Source organism: Mastigoproctus giganteus, chromosome 12 (genome assembly GCF_048544385.1).
Source record: "Mastigoproctus giganteus isolate SK-2022 chromosome 12, ASM4854438v1, whole genome shotgun sequence".
Classification (NCBI taxonomy): Eukaryota; Metazoa; Arthropoda; class Arachnida; order Uropygi; family Thelyphonidae; genus Mastigoproctus; species Mastigoproctus giganteus.
The window spans coordinates 126561679-126581991 of NC_143586.1; the positions used below are offsets into that span (position 1 = coordinate 126561679).

At 37.8% G+C, this 20313-nt stretch overlaps 1 protein-coding gene across 1 annotated transcript in view; it reads left to right on the plus strand.

Annotated features, from left to right (window-relative positions):
- The first annotated feature begins 780 nt into the window (after window positions 1–780).
- Window positions 781–20313, plus strand: part of LOC150077405 (phosphatidylserine synthase 2-like) — a 132742-nt gene continuing 113209 nt past the window's right edge. Inside the window, exons 1-2 of the mRNA XM_090385888.1 lie at window positions 781–944; window positions 18909–19010. Coding sequence (XP_090242014.1) covers window positions 781–944; window positions 18909–19010 — 266 coding nt within the window. The remainder of the gene's footprint in view (window positions 945–18908; window positions 19011–20313) is intronic.

Consider the following 20313-nt stretch of genomic DNA (forward strand, 5'->3'; position numbering starts at 1 on the left):
TATGACCATTACTAATACTAATTGATGTCTGACAGAAATCCACAGATAGAAAAATGATAAGTAAACTAATGTTTTAAAGCATATGATACTGGTAAACAATTCTGTAGCTATTTTTATATGATATATGTATATTTCTAGTTTAATTTAATTTCTAATGCATTGTGAACTTTAAAGAAACCTGCTTCTTCCATAAAATCTCCTATTTTTTTGGGATCCACGCCTCCTTTTTGCGAAAAAAAACTTGCTTTTTTTTGTATGCTTTGGCTCAGGAACTGTTTTCTTCCTGCTTACAAATATCTGATTTCCAGCTTTTCGAAAGTCAAAAGTCGGCATTTATGTCTGTTACCAACTGTATGCAGTGACTTGGGAATGTAGGTGATGAAAGGATTGAATTTCTGTTACATTGAACATGGATAATGTTATAATTAAAATGAATTCATATAATGTGTTAGTTTAGTTAGTGTATCTAATGGCAGGGGATGGAATTACACCTTTACAGAAACTCTGAATGTAGAAATCATGTGTATCTGATTGAAAAGTTTATAAAATCTTAGTTATCTGTAACAAGTAACTATAGAGATATAGCTGTGGACCTTGGAGAACCTTTATAATCATAAGAGGTTGCTCCAATTATTATGATCACTCATTATGTAGATGTTTATGTGCAAGTAATTACATCTAGAAAAACTTCATCACAGTTTTTCTAAACAATGTATTTTTTTTTTTAGGCATATTTATAAGACTGTACACATTAAGAAGATTTTTGGATATTAACTTAAAATGGATACTGTCTTTAGAGAAAGTAGTAAGAAGTCCAAACTTCAAAATATTCAAAACACTATTTTAAATGAGTATGTGGATAAAATCCACATTCCCACTGTACATGACTGGGAAGGTTATAAACAAAAGGATGTTTTCGATGATGGAACTATGACATTCTTCTGGTAAGTTTTTAATTTTTGTTTGGTCTGAAAATAAACCTCTTTTTTGAAATTACTCTTATTAAAAATAAATATCTTTTCTACAACCTTTCTATATTAAAAATAAATGTAAATAGATTTTGATTCATTGACCTCCTTCTGTAATAAAATATATGGTATATATTTATTTTATTAGCTTTATAATTCAGTATTGATTTTTTTTTTACTTTTGTATGTAATTCTATATCGATGTCTGATTACCACTGTAATTCTTATTATTGTTTCTTAAAGAAGATATATATATATATACAGTGCATTTTTTTGTAAAAAAAAATAGGTCCCGGTACTCATTCTTTGCTATCGGAAAAAATTTTAAATTAAAAGGATATGAAAAGTATTCGAATTCCCCCCCCCATATAGTTACGCATAAATTTATTATTCAAGTATATAAAAAAAATAAGTAAAATGTGAGTAAAATAAGTAAAAATAATTTCATAATAAAGTTTTTGTAGAATATTCCAAATTTTTATTAAGTTCTCATCCGACACCCTATGCTGACTTCTTTTCCTGCTCTTTGTATCGGTTGCTGAATGACGTTTCCGAAGTAGCCACGAATCGACATGGTTTGCTGGATCGCATCAAGTCAGCGGATGGACAGCCCGCAATTTTAAGAAACAGTAGTGAAGAAACTGTTTTTTTTATCAACGAAGCTCTGGTTGGCGATCAGATTTATTTCTGAAAATTCTCGTTCATATTCACTCGGTGAAATTGTTATCATACTCAGAGCGTTCATCAAATGCTTCAATTCTTCGGAAACCTTCTTATCAATTAAGTATCCACAAATTGCATTTAACTCTAATTGACAATTTTCTAACTTCATTTTCACCAAATGCCAACAATTCAAGTTTAGAAGGTTTAATACGTTCGTTGTCCTCGTTTTCCTTCTCTTGTCATCGGTATTGTCACTAGTTCTTAAATTAAAATTTTTTTTCTTTTCTTTTTTTGAAACTGTCCAAAATATCGGTATCATTCGGATATTCAGGTAAAGTAAAGTGTAAACAGAGATAGGGAAAAATTTCAGAAAAATGTGGATAACGCACTTCCGCGAAATAACAGATGATTATTTATGGGGTAAAAGAAAATCACTTTTCTAATTCTCGAACAGGGCACTTACAGTTGATTCACAGAGGTGTCCAACCTATGACCCATGAGGAAAGTGAACTAAAACAGCATTTTAAATTTTATTATCAAAACATTTTTCTCATTAAATGTTTTGTTCAGTAAATGTAATTTTGTATTGTACTTAATTAAATTTTTGAATATTTTCAATTTTACTTTTACATGCAACAAGATATCGAAAATGTAACACACTAAAGAAACTTTGAATTTTTTTTGAATATGGCCCTGGTACTGGAAAAGGTTGGACACCACTGCAGTAGAAGGTGGGCTAGAGCCCATTGGGAATACCCCTTGATCTGCTCACTCTTGACCAGCGTGACTTCTCCGTATGTGGGACAAGTGGTTGGATAGGTTTTACCAGGCACTGCTAAGTTATACAATACTAATCACTTTAGCTCTCTTAATTCGTGCAGCAGCACTAATTGCCTGAAGGCCAGAAATGCGAACAGTTCGCTAGGTGAGTATGGGCTTGGCAAACCCAGGGTCTTGAGCTGGATATCATCATTCTTCTCTCTCTTGCTTTCTTGGTGATTCCCTCTCTCTCTCTCTCTCTCTCTCTCTCTCTCTCTCTCTCTCACTCTCACTCACTCACTCACTCACTCACTCACAGGGTAGGGTAACTTGGGGAATTTTTTTTGGCTGGTGCAGCATAAACCTCAGGCTTCCTTGCACCATATGACTAATAATAATAATATGAAAATTTTTCACATAATATGAAAAATGTGAAAATTTTCTTCCCTCAACCGAAACTATTTTAAATGTAACTTCCAAGAGGAATTCAAAAGAATTAAACTGAGGTACGACTGAGTAATTTAGAATTATAAAAATGGTTATACAGTTTTATATAGAAAATATCTTAACACTAGACAGTAAAAAATGCAAATTTAGTTAAATCATTTTAAGCTTATTTGAATAGTAGGTAAACATGTGAAAAAATTTATGGAATATTATAAATTTCGAAGTGCAGTGCATCCAAATGTCACAAGTCACTGTTAATAAAGGTGCCAGTACGCCATACCATTGCATACCGTCACAAAAAAAGCACTGTATATATATATATATATATATATATATATATATATATATATAAAATATTAAGGATAAAATATTAAGGATCAATCAAATAATAATACTATCAGGGACTTAAGAAAATGCAAAAAAAAAAAAAAAAAAAAAAAGTTATTATCGCTTTTTACCGACAATCTAGATGACTTCAACTGGGGCCAACCACCCAGACTGAAGGCAAAAAATGACAAGAGGTTCTCTGTTTCGGTAATGATCAATATATGCTAAGTAATTTAAATATAAACCAGTATAGGCCAAATATAAATCAAATATAAATCAAATAAATTTTAGAATTATTAGAATCAAATGTAAGAAATATAAGTAAAATATAAATGTAAGCATGTATTAATAATCGTTGACCCGACAGAGAACGTAATTTAATGATTATACTAAGATTAAATATATAATACATACTACTAGTAAATTATTAATAAGAGGAGTTTAATGTACCGGTAAGTTGTCGATTTTTTTCGTTTTTCCGTTTTAATTTCTGGAGGGTATCATATGGAAGTGTTCCACGCACTATATTGAGGTAAACTCCTCTTATTAATTTACAAATATTATTATCAACGTAGAACATATTGAGTATTACAGCTCTGTTTCATACTATATAATACATACTACATATTTACCGTATCTAGGACATAATGTAATAGTCGTCAAAATAATATGTGGTGCCCCCTATGTGATGGATACGGTAAAAATAAATATAAATAAATAATTAAGTTTTTCTTCTTACTATCTGCATGTTTCTCTTTGCGTTAACTTAAATTTAATTATTTATTTATATTTATTTTTTCTGTCACCCTTATGTTGCCACGTACCGGATGGTACTTGGCAACATAAGGGCGACTGTGGCACAATTCACCAGTAATCGGAATGCTGATGATGGGAGTAATGTGTCACAACACTCAGTGTATCGAACTCTGAAAATGGGGCTGTGTAGCCACAGGCCACTCCTAGTGCCTGCAGCTATGCATGCTAGTCACGGTTCACTGGCGTCAGTGCCTACAATGGGCACGTGGGCATAGAATCTGGACCTTGAGTGATTGGAAGAAGGTCATCTGGTCTGATGAATCACATTTCCTGTTGTACCATGTGGGTGGCCGGGTACGTGTGCGTTGTTTACATGGGGAAGTGATGGAGCCTGGGTGCACCGTGGGACGAAAACAAGCTGGTGGCAGCAGTGTCATGCTTTGGGAAATGTTCTTCTGGGATACCCTGGGTCCAGTCATCCATGTTCCGGGTGCTCTGTCATCTACCACCTACCTAGACCCAAGCATTTGTGGATGATTTAATTCTCACTGTGACGGCAAATAATAGGGCACAACTTGAGACTAGAGCAAATCAAGCTCTGTATACTCTACAGCGGTGGCTTCAGAGAACTTTCTACAGATCTCGCCTGCCAAAACAAGTTCCATCTTGCTTAAAGGAACATTGGACATAAGGAGGCCACCGCAAATTAAAATAACTCGCGCTACAATCAAATTCGCCCAACAAATAAAATACATCGGGATAATTTTTGATAGCAAGCTCACATTCCAACTGCATCTCAGGCAACTCAGGACCAAGATTAGGAACTACTCGGGCCTGTTGCGCGAGTCTCACGCAGGGACTGGGGGCTGAGTAAACAAACCATGTTGCTATACTACAAGACTACTTTTCTCCCGGCGATCACATACGGTGCACCAATATGGTACCATAGAACCAGACTGACCACCAACAAAAGAATACTGGACTCGAAACAACGAACAATATTGCTCAAAACCACCCGAGCCTGCAATACTGTGAGCACGGAGGCGCTCCAGGTTCTTACTGGATCTCGAAGTGGCCAGATGTGGATTAGCATACTACGTATCAAAAGGAATCTCTGTGACCTAATCGTGCTTTATGATTGAACCCACAAACAATATAAAAATGGAAAAGGCTCGGCTCTTGGCACACTTAAAACAGGAATGGCAAAACAGGTGGACAGACTCAACCAAAGGGGAGGTGACACGATGCTTCATACCTGATGTAGACAGGGTTTTCCCAAAACTACTTGTATGGTTCCACCCAGGCCTATATGCCACCTACTTATTGACGGGTCACGGCCCCTTCAACGAGAAACTAACATCTCTGGGCCTCCTCCAAGACCCCAACTGTTCATGTGGTGGCGAACCGGAAAGCTGGACCCACCTCATGCACAAATATACAAACTACGAGGACCTATGTGGAAATCTAATAACAAGATTGACCTACGTGCCATGAGGCCAGGAGCATCATCTCTTGGACACAAGCAAAGAATATAAGAACCTCACCAGATTTGCACAGGAACTCTTTGCCAGAAGAGTTCCTGTGCAAATCTGTTCTGCCTGTTCTGCGATCAGGAACTAAGGGCACAGTATGTTTTGTAGCAGACATTAAACTTCAACAACACCAGACTATGAGTAAATACACCAGCACTGAAACCCAAATTGTCTGACCCTACCAACCTACTTGAATAGGACACACGCCACAGAAACGATGGGCTCACTGGATCGAAAAGGCACTGGACCGCCCTCCCTGATGATGGAAACAGGATCAACGGACGAGACCCATCGGGGATGCAAAAGAGACACTCCATGAGACACTACCCTGGTCGGGTATATAACCCATAAACGTGACTGACCTCAACCTACCTGGATGGACACATAGCCCATGAATGACATCGGGGCACTGGTTCCAACTGCTTCATTGGACCCATATATTATGGGTCCAATGAAGCATTAAACCCAGGGGCTCACATCTGGTGAGTATGGGCTTGGCACACCCAGGGTCCTGAGCTGGATATCATCATTCTTCTCTTTCTTGGTGATTCCCTTCTACTTCTCTCTCTCTCTCAGGGTGGTTCAAATTTTTTTTTGGCTGGTGCAGCATAAGCCTCAGGCTTCCTTGCACCATCTGGCTAATAATAATAATAATAATATCTTTTTCCCCACCTTGAACAGCAGATTTGCTGCCAGTACGCCAATTGGCGACCTAGCTGGGCACTCTTTCCTGGCTTTCTTTCCACTTCACTTCCCTGGCGGGGGGGGGAGGTGCCTGTCCTCTTGTCTCCTCCCTTCCTCGCCACCCCCATTTTTCCTTCTGGTGGGGTATGGGCATGCCCCACTGACACCTATTGGGGTCGCCTTCCATATTGACTCCATATTTCTGTCTCTTCCCCCCCCCCCCAGTCTTTAGTCTCCCTTCCCTACTCTATCTGTACACACAATTGCCCTACATGTCCAAATTTAATCATGTCCAAATTACTGTTAGCCAATAGTTTCGGCCTTTCAAATCCTAGCACTCTTATCCCCCCTACACGAAAGATCAAAAAAAATTTTTTTTTTTTTTTTAAGGTCCTAGCCACTGAAATCTGAGGAAATTAGGTGGCAGGACCTGCCAGAGTAAATAATTATAATGCTGGTATACCTGGCCTGCCTCCATGGGGCTGAGTGTGGAAAACGTTGGGCCTCAGCAGGGTCCAGCGGCTAAATGGCCAGAAGAACAACGGTACATAACACTATACGTATACAATATCCACACACTTTTAAATCTCTGGCCTTTCCAGTGAACTGGCACACCTACAATGAAAGCAACGTGGAGATGGGGGAAACCCTTGGTGCCGCTTGACACTAAACACACTCTACACTCTACCTAAACATCATTGCTGACCAGGTACACCCTTTCATGGCAGCGGTCTTCCCCTCTGGCAGTGCTGTCTTTTAGCAGGATAATGTACCATGCCACACCACCCAGATTGTTTGAGACTGGTTCACGGAACATGAGGAAGGTAATGCCCCGGCCTCCAAATTCCCAAGAAATTAAACCCATCTAGCATCTGTGGTTTGTGTTAGAACAGCAACTCCGATCTCTGGCATCTCAACCACCTTACAAGCATTAAAGCATCTGCTGGTTACGTGTTGGTACCAGATACCACAAGATACATTTAGAAATCTTGTAGCATCCATGCCTTGCTGGGTAAGAACTGTTTTGGCTGCATGTGGAGGACCAACATCATATTAAATAGGTTGTCATAATGTTTTGTCTCATCAGTGTATCTGTGTGTATATATATATATGTGTGTGTGTGTATATATATATTTGGCTCATCGGTGTGTGTGTGTGTGTGTGTGTGTATATATATATATATATTACTGAAATTACGTATAAAATTATATATATATATAATTCAAATTAAATCCAAACGAATCGAACATTGTAAATAAATGCAAAATTAAACGAAAATAAAAATTAAAACGTAAAAAATTTTTTTATTTTTAAAACGAGAAATCTAAAGATGTGAGAAAGTAAAAACTAGGAAAATAAAAATTATTTGATGCAGTCTACAAATAATTGATACATTAAGCATGTAATTCATCAGGGAACTACACCTGATTATGCATCCACAAACGGCATTTCTATGCCTGTGTGTGTACAAATCAAGGACAGATAATGACAAATAATAAGTAAAATACAATAGAATAGATTAAATAAAACAAACAGTTATAGAAAAATGAGAGTTTTGCTTTCCAGTGCCTAGAAGGCTCAATACAGTGTTGAATTAGAATTTGTGGTGATCATGAATACTATGATAATCGTAATTGTTGAAGTTAAACATAAAGAAACATACTTTTGGGTGGTGGGATCCATCCAGTTATATTAAGGGAGGCAGTAATGGAAGTAAGGCAACCATTAGCCTTAATTATGAGAGCATCCTTGGATTCAGGGAAGGTCCCCATGGACTGGAGATGTGCAAATGTATCCTCAGTTTACAAAGGGGTCATCAAAGGATGACACATAATTACAAACCTGTTAGTTTAACCTCTGTTCCACGGAAAATAATGGAGTTGCTGGTAAAAGAAGTATTAGCATTAGTAGAGGCATTTGATGCAAAAAAGCAAACTTATGCAGCATCAGCCAAAAAAAAAAAAAAAAAAAACATAAATAAATAAAAAATAACCACTTCCACTTCACCCCTCTGTTTGTTCGAAATACCTGTCCAGTTGAGCCTTAAACTTATTTAGGCTATCAACTTCCACGACAAGGGATGGAAGTCTGTTCCACCAAGTAATGCAGGATCATCTAGACAAGGCTACAATTATACTTCAGATATAGCATGAGTTTGTTAAAGGGAAATCTTGTTGGACCAATTTGGTTGGATACTGTGATGTGGTTACGAAGGAACTCAATTCAAAAAATAATTTTTTATATCATATACTTGGATACTTTTGTACAAATTGGAGCAGTGTGGCATTAAGGGCAAGTTTCTACAATGGATAAAAGGGTATCTGAATGGGATAAGACAGAGAGTGGTAATCAATGAATACTGCTCTTTGCAGACTAAGCTTATTAGTGGAGTCCCTCAGGATTTGGTCTTGGGCCGATTTTTGTTTTCTATGTTTAACAATGATATTGATGAAGGCATATAGGGATTATAGGGATGTTCAGGTTTGCAGATGATACAAAGTTTTGTAGGGTGATTAACGACAGTATGCTACTGCAACAGGATTTAGAAAAGTTAGGCAGATGGGCTGAGAAATGGCAGTTGAAGTTTTAACATTGCTGAATGCAAAGTACTGCATTTGGGTAGCAGTAACCTCAGAGTAACATGCCAACCTTGTGGTACTACACTCACGGTAGTGGAAAATGTACAAGAGCAGGGCGTTATTCTGTACATTTATTCTACAACTATCTTTCCTCAATTTGAATTTATGTCCCCTTAAGTGCAAAATCTGAGTGAGAGGAAGAATCCCATCAGCATTGAACTTACTCGAATCATTTAAGGCCTTATACACCACGCAGTTCACCACGCAGCTGTCTAGTCGCAAGATACATCAGTTTTCAGAACTTAAGACTTTGTTATATGAGGACCCCTTTGTTCCCCTCACCAATCTTGTTGCTCTTCTCTGTACTCGTTCCAACAGTACATAAAATGAGGCCTCCAGACTTTTATGTTGTACTCAATGTGTGGCCTGATCACTGCCTTATACAAGGGGATAATCATCTCCTTATCCATGCTAGCAAAATTCCTGTATGTCATTGACAAGACACCATGAGCTACTCTTGCAGACTGTCTGCACTGCTCAGAAAACTTCATATCTGCCTGCACAATTACCCCCAGGTCCTTTTCATCCTCTACCATTGTAAGTATTGTATTGCAGTAATCCCAGAGTAATGTATCAACTTTGTGGTACCACAAAGTTGATACATTACTCTGGGATTACTGCTTCTCATATGTAGTACTTTACATTTGTCAATGTTAAACTTCGTTTGCCAATTCTCAGCCCATCTGCTCAACCTCTCCAGATCCTGTTGCAGTAGCATAGTGTCAGTAGTGTCCTTGACAACCCTGCCAACCTTCGTATCATCTGCAATACGAATATTGTAGGGGGTTAGAAAGAACTTGTCTAGCTCAGCCTTTAATTTATTTAGACTATTAACTTCCAATCAACTTTTCACTAGCTAAAGGCAAATTTCTGCACGTCTATTCTACAACTGTCTTTCCTCAATTTGAATCTGTGCCCCCTCTGGTTCTTAATCTGAGCAAGAGGAAGAATCCCATCAGCATTCAGCTTATGCAATCCATTCAAGGCCTTATACACCTCAATCAGATCACCTTGCAGGTGCTTACTCTCCAGGCCCTGCAATTTGTAGAACTTAACCTTTCTTCATAAGAGCACCTCTTTGTTCTCCTCACCAGTCTTGTTTCCCTTCTTTGTACTTGTTCTAGCAACTCTACATCCTTCCTAAAATGAGGCCTCCAGACCTGTATACAGTACTCTAGGTGTGGCCTGACCATTGCCTTGTATAACGGGATAATCACATTCCTGTCCCTGCTGGCAAAGTTCCTATATATCATTGACAAGACTTCATGACCAGCATGACCAAAATACTGCATATGGGTTGTTACCCATATGCAGTGTTTTGCTTTTGTCAATGTTAAATTTAGGTTGCCACTTCTCAGCCCATCTGCCCAACTTTTATAGATCCTGTTGGAGTTGCATACTATCATTACTGTCATTAACAACCCTGCCAACCTTTGTATTGTCTGCAAATTTGGACATTAAGCCTGACATGCTTTCATCCATACCATTGATAAATACAAAGTATAGAGAACAACAATGGGTCCAACATATGGTTCTTGAGCTTGTCACAGACATTCTCTCAAATATGCCAGACAAGCTGTACTTGCTACCTGGGAGTCTAAAGTGTTGGTGGAACTGATATTCGAGTGAAGTGGACTCAATTTCGGCAAAGTCCGGACTGTCTATCACAGCCAAATCCTCTGCTTGCACCTTCGTGATGGTTGGACTGTTAGTAATCCTGGGTATAACCTCCATGTACAAGCACTGTGGGTGACCACCCAGGTGTGAACAAACGTAAGCAGGGGTCTAGGTGTGGAGCCCACACCACATGGGGGAATGTTGCCCCTCTGTGTTACCAAGCAATACTAGGTGGTAGATGAATCTCATCAACCGGTGCAATACCATCACTTTACTTATTGGAGGCTTGAAGTGGTGGAACCTATGTTTAGTCTCCAGAGCTAAGTTCCTATCAACCCTTCCCTATCTCTTCCATCGTGCAGTATGACTGATGAATTTTGAGGTTACGATGAACATCAAGGCGAGATCCAATCTTCCTTACATTTCGAGGGTACGGCTCTAAAACGGTGTTCAAGGGCCGGCAGATTAGTACACCAGACCGATTAGGATCAGCTAGTGTATAATCTTGATACCTCTACTCTGCCACATAGTGACTGGAGGGAGTCCGAGTAGTGTATATGTGGAGGGCATTGTCGAGGCCACATTATGTGAAAGATGTGGGTATATTCTTATCATGCATTATGACTGTACACCATGTGTGTGCTATATGTTACTTCATACAGCATGTCCCCCTCCACTTTTTCTTACTATTGAATACACCATGAATTGTCAAACTAATAGAGTAAACTTATCTGCGAAAAGATCTAAACTTCTCAAACACTTCCTAGTTCATTTTACAAATATACATGGTCTCACTTCTAATCTCAGCGATGTCCATTTCCACTTGCAGTCTGCCAAATCCCATGTACTTTATTCTTATCGGTTGATTCACCTACTGCTCATCTCAGTTGCCCAAATTATTTGCTGTATGATTCCTATCGCCTCAAAGGTGGTACTTGTGCATATGTCCATTCCGATATTCCCTGTCAGAGACTCAGTAATTTGGAATCTCCTCTCTTCAATCTTCTCTGGCTTAAAATCTCTCTACCTCATTGTGTCAAATTTATCTGTTGTTTGTACTGTTCTCCCAACTCCACTAATCACTTGGAGCGCTTTGAATTCCTCTCTTTGCAACTTGACTTTCTCCAGTCCAACTTTCCTAACAGTGAGGTAATTTTTCTTGGTGATTTTAATGTTCGCAACTCCAGCTAGCTTCAATTTTCTAGTCACACCGACCCAGCTGGTCGAGATGCTGAGGCTTTTGCAATTACTGATGACCATGCACAGATTGTTCATTTACCTACAAGAATACCGGACAATCCTAACCATACAGCCAACACACTTAATCTTTTTCTCACAAATGACCTTTCTAAGTACACAGTTGAAGTGAGTGGTCCTTTAGGCAACTCAGATCAGAACTTGATGATTGTCTCTTCTCCAATGGAGCCTTTATCTCATGGCTATTCCCAACCTCGTGTTGTTTGGCATTACAAGAATGCAAAATGAGAGGACCTGCTAGATTTCTTTTCTTCTTTTCCTTGATTGGATTACTGTTTCAAAACTTCTAATGTCAACATTTGCTCATATCGTGTGAGTGAAATTATTCTTGTAGGAATGGAATCCTTTATTCCACACTCCATTTTAAAATCTCATCCTTTATCTAAACCTTCGTTTTCCAATAAATGTGTCTGTTACCTCCTACCATTGTTTGGCGCATAATGGCCTATAGCTGCCGTTGCGCCGTAAAACATACAACAACAACAACAACAACCAATAAATGTGCTAAGGCTGTTCAAGAGAAGAATGTTGCATATCGTAATTGGCTTGTTTCCAGTTCTTCAGGTACAATATCTGCCTACACCAAAGCTCGCAACAATTGTAAAGCGGTTATTAGTCATTCCAAACTAGATTTTGAACAGGTTAAGAGTAGAAAACTTGCTTCTTGCCCTAATGGTAGCCAAGCATTCTGGTCTCTTGCTAAATCTATTGGCCCCAACGTTTGCCCATCTCTGTCAAAACCAGATGGTTTTCTTGTCACTTCAGCCAAGGGTAAAGCTGACCTGCTAGCATCCCATTTTTCTTCCAACTCATGTATTAATGATCTTGGTAAAACACCTGCCACCATTCCCATGACACTCCTTTCAATGACTCCTGTGGTCTTAAGTCAAAAGGATGTCAGAAGGAATTTGGCAAATCTTGATGCTAAGAAAGCTCCAGGTCCTGATGGTATTTCTCTACTTGTTCTCAAACTCTGTGCTCCTGAGCTTACTTCTGTTCTTTGCCACCTTTTTTCACTTTCTTATTCCAAAGGTGTTTTTCCTTCTGCTTGGAAATTTGCTCATATCCAGCCAGTTCCTTAAAAAGGGTGACAAATCCCTCCCATCCAATTATCGTCCCATTGCAGTTACTTCTACTCTTTCTAAAGTAATGGAGAAATCAATTAACCACCAACTCTTAAACAACCTAGAAACATTTCGTCTGATCAACGATCGCCAGTATGGATTCCGTCAGTGTCAATCCACTGGTGATATTCTGGCTTATGTTACCCATTTATGGACAAATTCAATGGAAAAGGTCGGTGAAACACAAGCAGTTGTTCTTGACATCTCAGAGGCTTTTGATCATGTTTGGCATAAAGGTCTTCTAAACCAGCTTCCATCTTATGGTTTGCCAACTGTTTTTTTTTTTGTAATTGGTTATCCAGTTTTCTCTCTGATCACTCACTGAGGGTGATGATAGATGGCTCTTTGTCTTCGAACTTCTCCACTAATGCTGGTGTCCCCCAAGGTTCAATTCTTTCCCTACTCTTTTCCTCTTGTATATTAATGACCTTCTTCCATTGACTGGAAATCCTATCAATAGTTGAATCATCAACATTTGAACCATTGATATAAATTTGATCAGTTTGATTCATCCCCTTCCTGCTAATGTTTACATAAGTAAAGGAATCCTCTGCTGTTTTTCTCTGCATCCTTTGCCAAGGAGGTCTCATAATTCACGTTCATTTGCTTATCCTCCTTTGTGATTTGATTACAAACTAGTTTATATCTACCATAGGCTTCTGTGTTGCCTGATAATTTATATGCATCCCATGCATTTTTCTTCTCTCACGAGCATCATTAGTTTATCTGACATCCACTTAGGCCTAAACCTTGAACAGTATTTCTTAGTTGGTATGAAAAGCCTAGTTTAAGTTTAACATTGACAAATGCAAGGTACTGCCTATGGGTAGCAGTAATAATAGAGTAAATGATTAACTGTATGGAACTTCACTCAGAGTACTAGAAAATGTAAAAGACTTGGGGGTAAAAGGTCAGATATGGAATTCTCTGAGCAGTGGAGATGGCCAGCTCACGGGTTTTGTCAATGATACATAGAAAGTTTTTTAGTAAAGATAAGGAGGTGATTATCCCTTTGTACAAGGCCATGATTAGGCCACATCTACAGTATTGTATGCAATTTTGGAGGCCTCAATTTAGAAGTGTTGTACAGGATGAGCATAAAGTCTTTTTCTGATTTCAAACATTTATTACACAAGAATAACATACATATAAAAAACATACAGCTTTTTGCAAATTTTACCTCAACTCAAAAAGTTTTTTTTTACCACTTCAGTACACTTCTACATATGCTCCATTAGTCGCCTGGAGAATGTCTAGTCGATACTCAATTTCTCTCCGTGTTTTCTCCAACATCTCTTTGGTAACCGTCGCGAAAGCATCCGTTATCCTCTCTGTTTAAATATCAGTATCACGAACTGTATCGAATACACTTTGTCCTTAATATACCCTCATAAAAAAATTCCAGAGGGGTAATGTCCAGTGAACAGGTTGGCCCTGGTGTTGGACCCTCCCTCCCAATCCATCGGTTAGGAAACATAGCATCCAGGAACTCACGAACAACTAAACTCCAGAGTGGCAGTGCACCATCTTGTTGGAAAATTAGCCATGACTGAAACTCTTCTAACTGAGGCACAACGTATTGCTCCAGCATGTCCAAGTAAACATTCACTGAAATGGTGGGCTTAAGAAAAAAAATATGGTCCAATAACCTTGTTGTGCATTAGGCCGCACCAAATATTCACTTTTGGGCTGTCCCCTCTCTTTCTCAAAAACAACACGTGGGTTCTCTGACCCCTAAATACGGACATTGTGGTGATTTACTTCCCCGAGTTGTGGAAGGAAGCCTCATCAGAAAAACAGACACGCTTAAGGTAATCATTGTTTTCATAAACTTGCTGCAGAATCTCTGTAGAAAAAGCAGCATGTAGCGGACAATCATCTTGCTCCAAGGCTTGAACAATTTGCGCTTTATATGCATACAAACGAAGCCATTTGTGCAAAATTTTAACCACTGTCCTCTGAGGTATGCCAAGTTCCCTTGATGCTCGATGAGTTGACTTCTGAGGATTGCATTCAAAAGCATCAACAGTCTCTTCACTCACACTAGGCCTACCAGTTCTTTTAAGGTTCCCAACATTGCCAGTCTCTTTAAACTTTGCATACCAACCTCTGATGTTTTTAACATCTGGCAGATGTTAAAAACATCAGAGGTTTTTAACATCTCTCCATACTCCTTACTCTCTTCTAAAGTTTCGCTGAACTGTAACTGACGATTTTGTTTCATGAAACTACAAAACACATGATGCCATTTTGATACTGGTGATTGCAGAGATGTATCAATTGCGATGTATCCGTTGTAGTGATTGCAGCACTACCAGAGATTGTGCAACTGTACCATCCACAGATTGTGCAACTGTACCATCCACAGATTGTGCAACTGTACAGTGCAAAAACTCTAAGCATTGGCCTTTGTTATGACACAAGGTGCAAGTTTCTATCTAGCATAGTTTTTAAGTTATAATTTTTCTTAATCAGGGAAAGACTTTATGCTCACTCTGTAGATCTGCTGGAACAGTTGCAGAGAAGGGCAACCAGATTGGTGAAGGGAACAAAAGGGTGCTCTTACCTAGAAAGGCTTCATTTCTGCAAATTGCAGTGTCTGGAGACCAGGCACCCATGGGATGATCTAATTGAGGCGGTTAAGGTCTTGAATGGATTGAGTAAAGTCTGATGTGAATGCATTCTTCCTCTTGCTTAGACTATGCATATGAGGGGGCATAAATTTAAGTTGAGGATGGTTGCAGAAGAGATATGTGGAAGTTTATCTTCGGCCAGAGAGTGGTTCGTTGTTGGAATAGGTCTCTCTCTCTCTCTCTCTCTCTCTCTCTCTCTCTCTCTCTCTCTCTCTCTCTCTCTCTCTCTCTCTCTGTGTGTGTGTTTGGCTAATGCCATATGAGCTTGCTTTCTTGCATCATTTGTCACTACTACTGTATTATGATGTTGCTTTCACCAACCTTTATTGTCAAGACAAAACACTTCAGCAGCAAAAACTCACCGGGTAATCTCCACCCACAAACACATCTGTCAGAATGAAATATTGTGCAGCAAGATTTTTCACTCCATAGCATATTTTGCTGGAGTGACTGGCATTTCATAGTCTGTGAATGTTGGCACAACATTAGTAAATTCCAGATAAGTTTGACTTAAATCCAACATTTAGGAAACAACTCCATGCAATGAACAGCTTTTCATTGTATGGAGGTAAGTGTTTTTATTACTTAATTGTCTATAAGTTAATTGTCTACCCGTGCCATGTCTTTCATACATGATTGCCACACCAAATTCTGTTTAACATTGGTGATTGGGATATTTGGCTTATGTACAGCTACTCTATCATTTAACCTAAAGCCATGCAGCTTCATGTATTAGCAGATGTTCTTGTGACTTCTTGGTCCTCTTCTTTGATATTTCCCATGACATTGACATGTGGTATAAACCACTTTTTATGGTTCACCAACATGTTCCATGAGCTTTGAGGGCATTCAGACCTTTTTTTTTTTGTTTGTTTGTTTTTTCATTGAAGTATCACCTACAGTCTTCTATCTTTGAAGAGTATCTGTCACAATTTAATTTGCAGGGTTCAGATGATTCACAGTCCAGTGCAGCAAAATGGTTACTGATGTGTGGCACTCAGCCACCTTCCCATGTTGAAAGTCTTTGTGTATTTGTATTGTTATGTCTGAACCACTATGCACATGTAGGAGATTTATGGCATTGTACATTATATTTGTGGAGGGTGTCTGAATACTGCTGATCATATAGTGTAAGTCAATGCAAAGTGCTTGGACTACTTTCACTTTATTTTCATTGTTTACTATGAGGGTTGCTATTATTCAAATATTGAAAATCCTGATTTCCCCATGCAAGAAGTAGGTATGACTTCCTATTTATAGTCTGTGTTTTAGCTTTGGATGTTGCATAAATTCTGGTTTAGTTATCTCTTTGTAAAGATTAGTTAGAATGTTTAAATATTTTAACTTTGTGCCTTTCAGAAAATGCCTGGAATATTTGTGAGGTGACATTTATTTCACATATTGAAATAAATGTCACCTCACATATCAAGAATGATGACTTACCATCATACTTGGTCACTGACTACCATGCCCCAAGCTTTGTGATGATTAAATATAACTGAAGATTAATTGTTCAGCTTTATGCAAAGTTACAGTAAACTCTGTAAATTCCAGTGTCTCAAGAATTAAGAGGTGCCAGTTTTCAGAGTTTTCCAGGTTTTAGAGAGGTATACCTAGTGGTTGAGCAGTTTTGGTGAAGCACATTTCAATGAATATTAAACCCTAAGTACTAAACTTATTTACGCTGTAAATTACATGGACTCAAAGATAGTACTAATGGTTAATCTAAATAGCAGTTCAATTAATTAAGTGTGAACAAATGATGATAAACAGTCACAGCAAATGTTTTCAGAATATCAGTAAATGTGCTTCATAGAAAAAGTACTTTCTTATGGAGAGTAAGAAATAAATCAACTATGCTTCTGAAGGAATAATTATTATAATATGGGGGTAAAACTCCAGATCTTGGGTACTAGTCCATATTTCGACAAACGGCAGGAACACTGCTTCCCCCCAATGTCCTCCTAGGTTGATATGCCTATGGTGTCCCCCACATTGCCGCTGTTTTTTTTAAAATTGGGATGGGGAGGGATAAACATCGTACGTAAGCTAAGCACCCCCTTCCTCAACGATACAAAACAATCAGAAAGAAGACACCTTCACAGTAATCACCCAATCACAGAACTCAACCATACAATCACTCCGTTCTACGCCAACTGTGCAAGACAAGTGGTATCCAAATAATGGAGTTCAGCCTAATATGGCAATCTATATCAGTTTACATGTTTGTTTGGTTTTTTTTTTTTTTGTTTTAATAATGTACTGTGGAGAAATTCAATGGATTTCTTGCACATAATCACAAACATCACTGTTTCTAATTTGCTGACATAAACTTTGAGCTGCATGTTGTTTTTCTCCGTGCTTTAGTCATTCACTTGACAAGCTATATGGCAAGGTATGATGGTTGCAAAAAACACCTTGGTTGTGCAGAATTAAATCTATTGTTTGTGTTCATCAGTTACTGTTTATGGATTAACCACAGATTTAATGAAGCATACTTTTTCCCAGCTGTACATTGGGCATTTCACTCTCTCTTTGCTCTGGGCTGTCCTTAAGTGGCATCAAACTAGTTGCTAATTTATGCAAGTTCTATATAATCAGCCACACCTGTAATTTTCAAGAGCAGTTTGCACTAAGTTATGAAGTTTACTGAATGAGGGATAGCACCAAAAGAGAGAAATTCAAATTTATAATGTAGTTACAGCTATAGAGCCCCCTCAGAGAAATTATAAGATGTGTATAGGGCTACCTTGTCCTTTCATATGTTTTTGCAGCCAGCAGGATTTAAACTGCATAGATAATGCAGTAATCTTAATTCTCACATCAGAATAAACGTGTTTGTAACAAGTTGCCCTCTTATTGCACTACTTAAACAGGCAGACTTGCCAAAAAGTTAATTGCCCAGTTTAAAACATGAGACAGCTATGGCAGTTAGTAGGTGGTCTTTAGTGACAACACTCAGACAAAACAGATAGCTTCAGCTGTATTATAGCTTTGAAAACTCTGATGATATACTGCATAGCAGCTCACATCAAACAACTTATTTACAATTGTTTTGTTTGATGAGGAACCACTTAGTCCTCAGATAGGCTGTCACAGTAGTCTTTTAAACAAATGACTAATTAACCTTTGGGAGAGGTAATCTGTTAAAGTAGTGCATTGGGCAATACCATGGTGACTTTTGCAAAGGCAAGTTTGTTCAATTTTTGAGAATTGTGTTATCTGTGTAATTTAAATCTTGTTAGCTGCAAAAGTAGTTTAAAGGATAAGATAGTCCTGCAAGTCTTATAAAGAGAGGTGTCACTTTTTTGCTTGTATTCTTAAAACTAAATGTGATCATTTATGCAAATGCTAGAATGCTTTCATAATATTTACAGATTTCAAAATGTTGATTCCTTTTCTAAAATATTGTAGGTAATGCTAATTGATTTTCAATAGTTTTAAGCTATAATCATACTTGAAAGTTTATACATATATTTACATATCACATTTTTTTAAATAGGAGAGCACATACTCTCACTGCACTCTTTTTGTTGATATGTGTACTTATCTATGTAGCCCTCTTTGAGCCTGTCAGCAGGGATTCAGAGTATAATACCAAAAGGTATGATTTCATAATGGTATTAATATATGTAATTCACCAAAATAAAAATTTTAAAAATTATTTAAGCTGAAACTTGTACATTTTCAGATTATAATAATTATTATATTTGATTATTTCAGAAATGTGAAAAACCATATTGATAAACTTCTGTGAACATCCCAGTTTAGAGTGATGAAAAATGTCTCAGTTATTTATATATTTATTTTATATTTTTTTGTTTGCAGCTGTTCTTTATGTTGTCTATAAATTTTTGTGCTGTTATCATTAAATTATATTTATATACCTAGATGCTGAAATTTCAGTGTTTATATAAAATAAGATTACAATGTTTAAATGTATGTGTAAAAAATTCTAGGACACATTATTTTATTATTATATAATTTAAATATTAAGTACAGTAAAAACTAGTATTAGCATTTTTCTGGAGGATTTGTAAAAAACAGTGGCAAGTGAGTCTGGTGACCAAGTAATTCTCAGTGCAATCTATATTAAGCTCGTTACAGAACAGTGTTTTGTATTTCTGAATAAGATAATTTAAAATCAAATCTCTCTCTCTCTCAGATAAAAAGTAAAGGGAAAGCTGAAGGCCCAGAAGAAAATCCACTTAATTTTTAGTTTATTATATTACAAGATTAACTATAACACACTAATTTCCAGTTGCTTGCTCACTAGGTGGCACCACTCCTGCCTCCATATGCTTGGGCCAGAAACCTGGGTGAAAACTCCTTGCTCCCAGGGCAAAAAGGCACAAGAATGGACAACCCAAGGATTCACTCATGTGGGGTAGCTTGCCCCAACCAGTCCAGTAAACAATCAGTGACTGCACCCACACCTCTCTCAAGCATCAGAAAATACGCTTTGAAAGCAATAAGCCTGAACAAACTCTCTCCCTTTCTTATGCAAAAATGTGTAGAAAATTGCTTCAGCTCTCCCAAAATGGTGAAACATCTTAAATTGAGAGAGAGAGAGAGAGAGAGAGAGAGAGAGAGAGAGAGAGAGAGATTCTTGCAGAAGTGATAAACCATCATCACGCTGAAAAAATACTCAATCTCTATTCTTGGAGGAAAACCCATAAAGGTCTCTCCTCATGTCACACTTAATATCTCAAAAAGTGTAATTTTAGAGTGGGACTTGCTTGATGTTCCAGATGGGGAAATAAAACTTTTACTCCATGCCCAAGAGGTAATAGATGCAAAAAAGAATAGACTCCAAATGAGATTAAAAACTCCTTGCTACATGGAATGTTATTCTCACATTTAACTCACTTAATCTGCCAACAAGTTAAAAGCTGGCTATTTAAACT